Consider the following 1,441-nt stretch of genomic DNA (forward strand, 5'->3'; position numbering starts at 1 on the left):
TTTTTTTTTTTTTTTTTTTTTTAATTCTGTAGCATATAATATCTCATCCGTTCGATTTTAAGTCGGTCCTCGTTTTATCATATCAACGGTCAAGATTACATCATACACCTTAAAACAGTGCACCCTAATTCTTCTTTCTCTATATAAACAACCCTCCTCGTCTCCGAGTTTCGTACAAACTACAAAGCAAAGGCAAAAACCAAAACCCAGCTTAAACTCGAATCTCTCTCTCTCTCTCTCTCTTTTTATAAACAATGGCTTTCTCTAAATCTCTAGGGTTTGTTATCCTCGCCGCTCTTTTGATCTCTTTCACGGTTGCTCAATCTCCTACTCCAGCTCCAGCTCCATCTCACGGCAGAGGAAGACGGATCTCTTCGCCAGCTCCTTCTCCTAAGAAGGCCACTACTCCTTCCCCTAAGGTTTCGCCTACTCCTTCTCCAACGCCTTCCGCATTGACTCCAGATTCATCCGCTTCGCCTCCATCTCCTCCTTCGGCTGATTCTCCTATCTCTGAGTCGCCGGAGGCTTTATCTCCCTCTGCGATCCCCGATTCTCCCACTGAAGCTCCTGGTCCTTCTCAGGGCGCCGCCGTTTCCAACACTTACGGTGTCTTCGGATCTGTGGCCGTTATGTTAACCGCTGCCGTTTTGGTTATCTAGAAGCTTCTTTTCTTATTTTATTATTTATTTTATTTATTCTAAGATATATATTACCTTCTTATTTTGAGTTTTTGCTTAGAGATGATTCCTTTTTTTTTATATTTAGAATATTTTCTTTGTTTCCTATGAGCGTTGTATCTATCTACATCCAATATTTATTTTATCTATGATTATTTTATCAGATTTTCTTATAGAAATGTAATATTTTATTCAGCTACAAATAGAATTCTGAATAATGAATTCTAAAATATTTTATGAATATGAAGAAAAAATACGGTAAACGAAATCATAATCATGAATAAAATGTTAAAAGGAAAGCAAGGCAACATGCCTAAATCATGCCACCCTCGGAGGTCGAGCGAAGAGAGTCTCTCATTAGAGAGCCGTCTCCATCGCCGATTATAGTGGACTCCAAGAAAGACGATGTTGAGGACTTTCTCGACGATGTCGAGAGAGACGCAATGGAATGGAAGAAAAACAATGAGGATCTAGCAAAGGTGGATCTAGATTGGACAGAGGAAGAGGCGGTGGCGTCGGGCTGGGATCCATCCGCTTTATATATGGAGGAAGATGATTTGCTGGGCATTCCGATGTTGAAATTTACGATGTGTGGTTACATGTGGAAACTAAGGACGCTAGTAAAGCGAATTTCAGCCATTTCTCATTGTTTATCTACTGGGTCATTGGCGTTTGCTCTCCACTCAGAAAAATCAATATTGGAAGTACGTCGAAACCTTTTTCAAGTGTTTTCTCAGGTTCATAAAGAGTTGGGCAATACAATA

The 1,441-nt window shown here is 40.0% G+C and overlaps 2 protein-coding genes across 2 annotated transcripts in view; both read left to right on the forward strand.

Annotated features, from left to right (window-relative positions):
- Positions 167 to 837, forward strand: LOC104762587 (classical arabinogalactan protein 1-like). Its single transcript, XM_010485904.2, has one exon. The coding sequence runs from the start codon at positions 255 to 257 to the stop codon at positions 657 to 659; it is 405 nt and encodes a 134-aa protein (XP_010484206.1). The 5' UTR covers positions 167 to 254; the 3' UTR covers positions 660 to 837.
- LOC104762588 overlaps positions 973 to 1,441 on the forward strand; it is a 1,721-nt gene continuing 1,252 nt past the window's right edge. The window contains exon 1 of the mRNA XM_010485905.2: positions 973 to 1,426. Coding sequence (XP_010484207.1) covers positions 998 to 1,426 — 429 coding nt within the window. The 5' untranslated portion in view covers positions 973 to 997. The remainder of the gene's footprint in view (positions 1,427 to 1,441) is intronic.

The sequence above is a fragment of the Camelina sativa genome, chromosome 18 (genome assembly GCF_000633955.1).
Source record: "Camelina sativa cultivar DH55 chromosome 18, Cs, whole genome shotgun sequence".
Classification (NCBI taxonomy): domain Eukaryota; kingdom Viridiplantae; phylum Streptophyta; class Magnoliopsida; order Brassicales; family Brassicaceae; genus Camelina; species Camelina sativa.

What these genes read in the sequence shown, in the direction of transcription:
- LOC104762587 (XM_010485904.2), top strand. Translation starts at nt 255, where the DNA reads ATGGCTTTCTCTAAATCTCTAGGGTTTGTTATCCTCGCCGCTCTTTTG.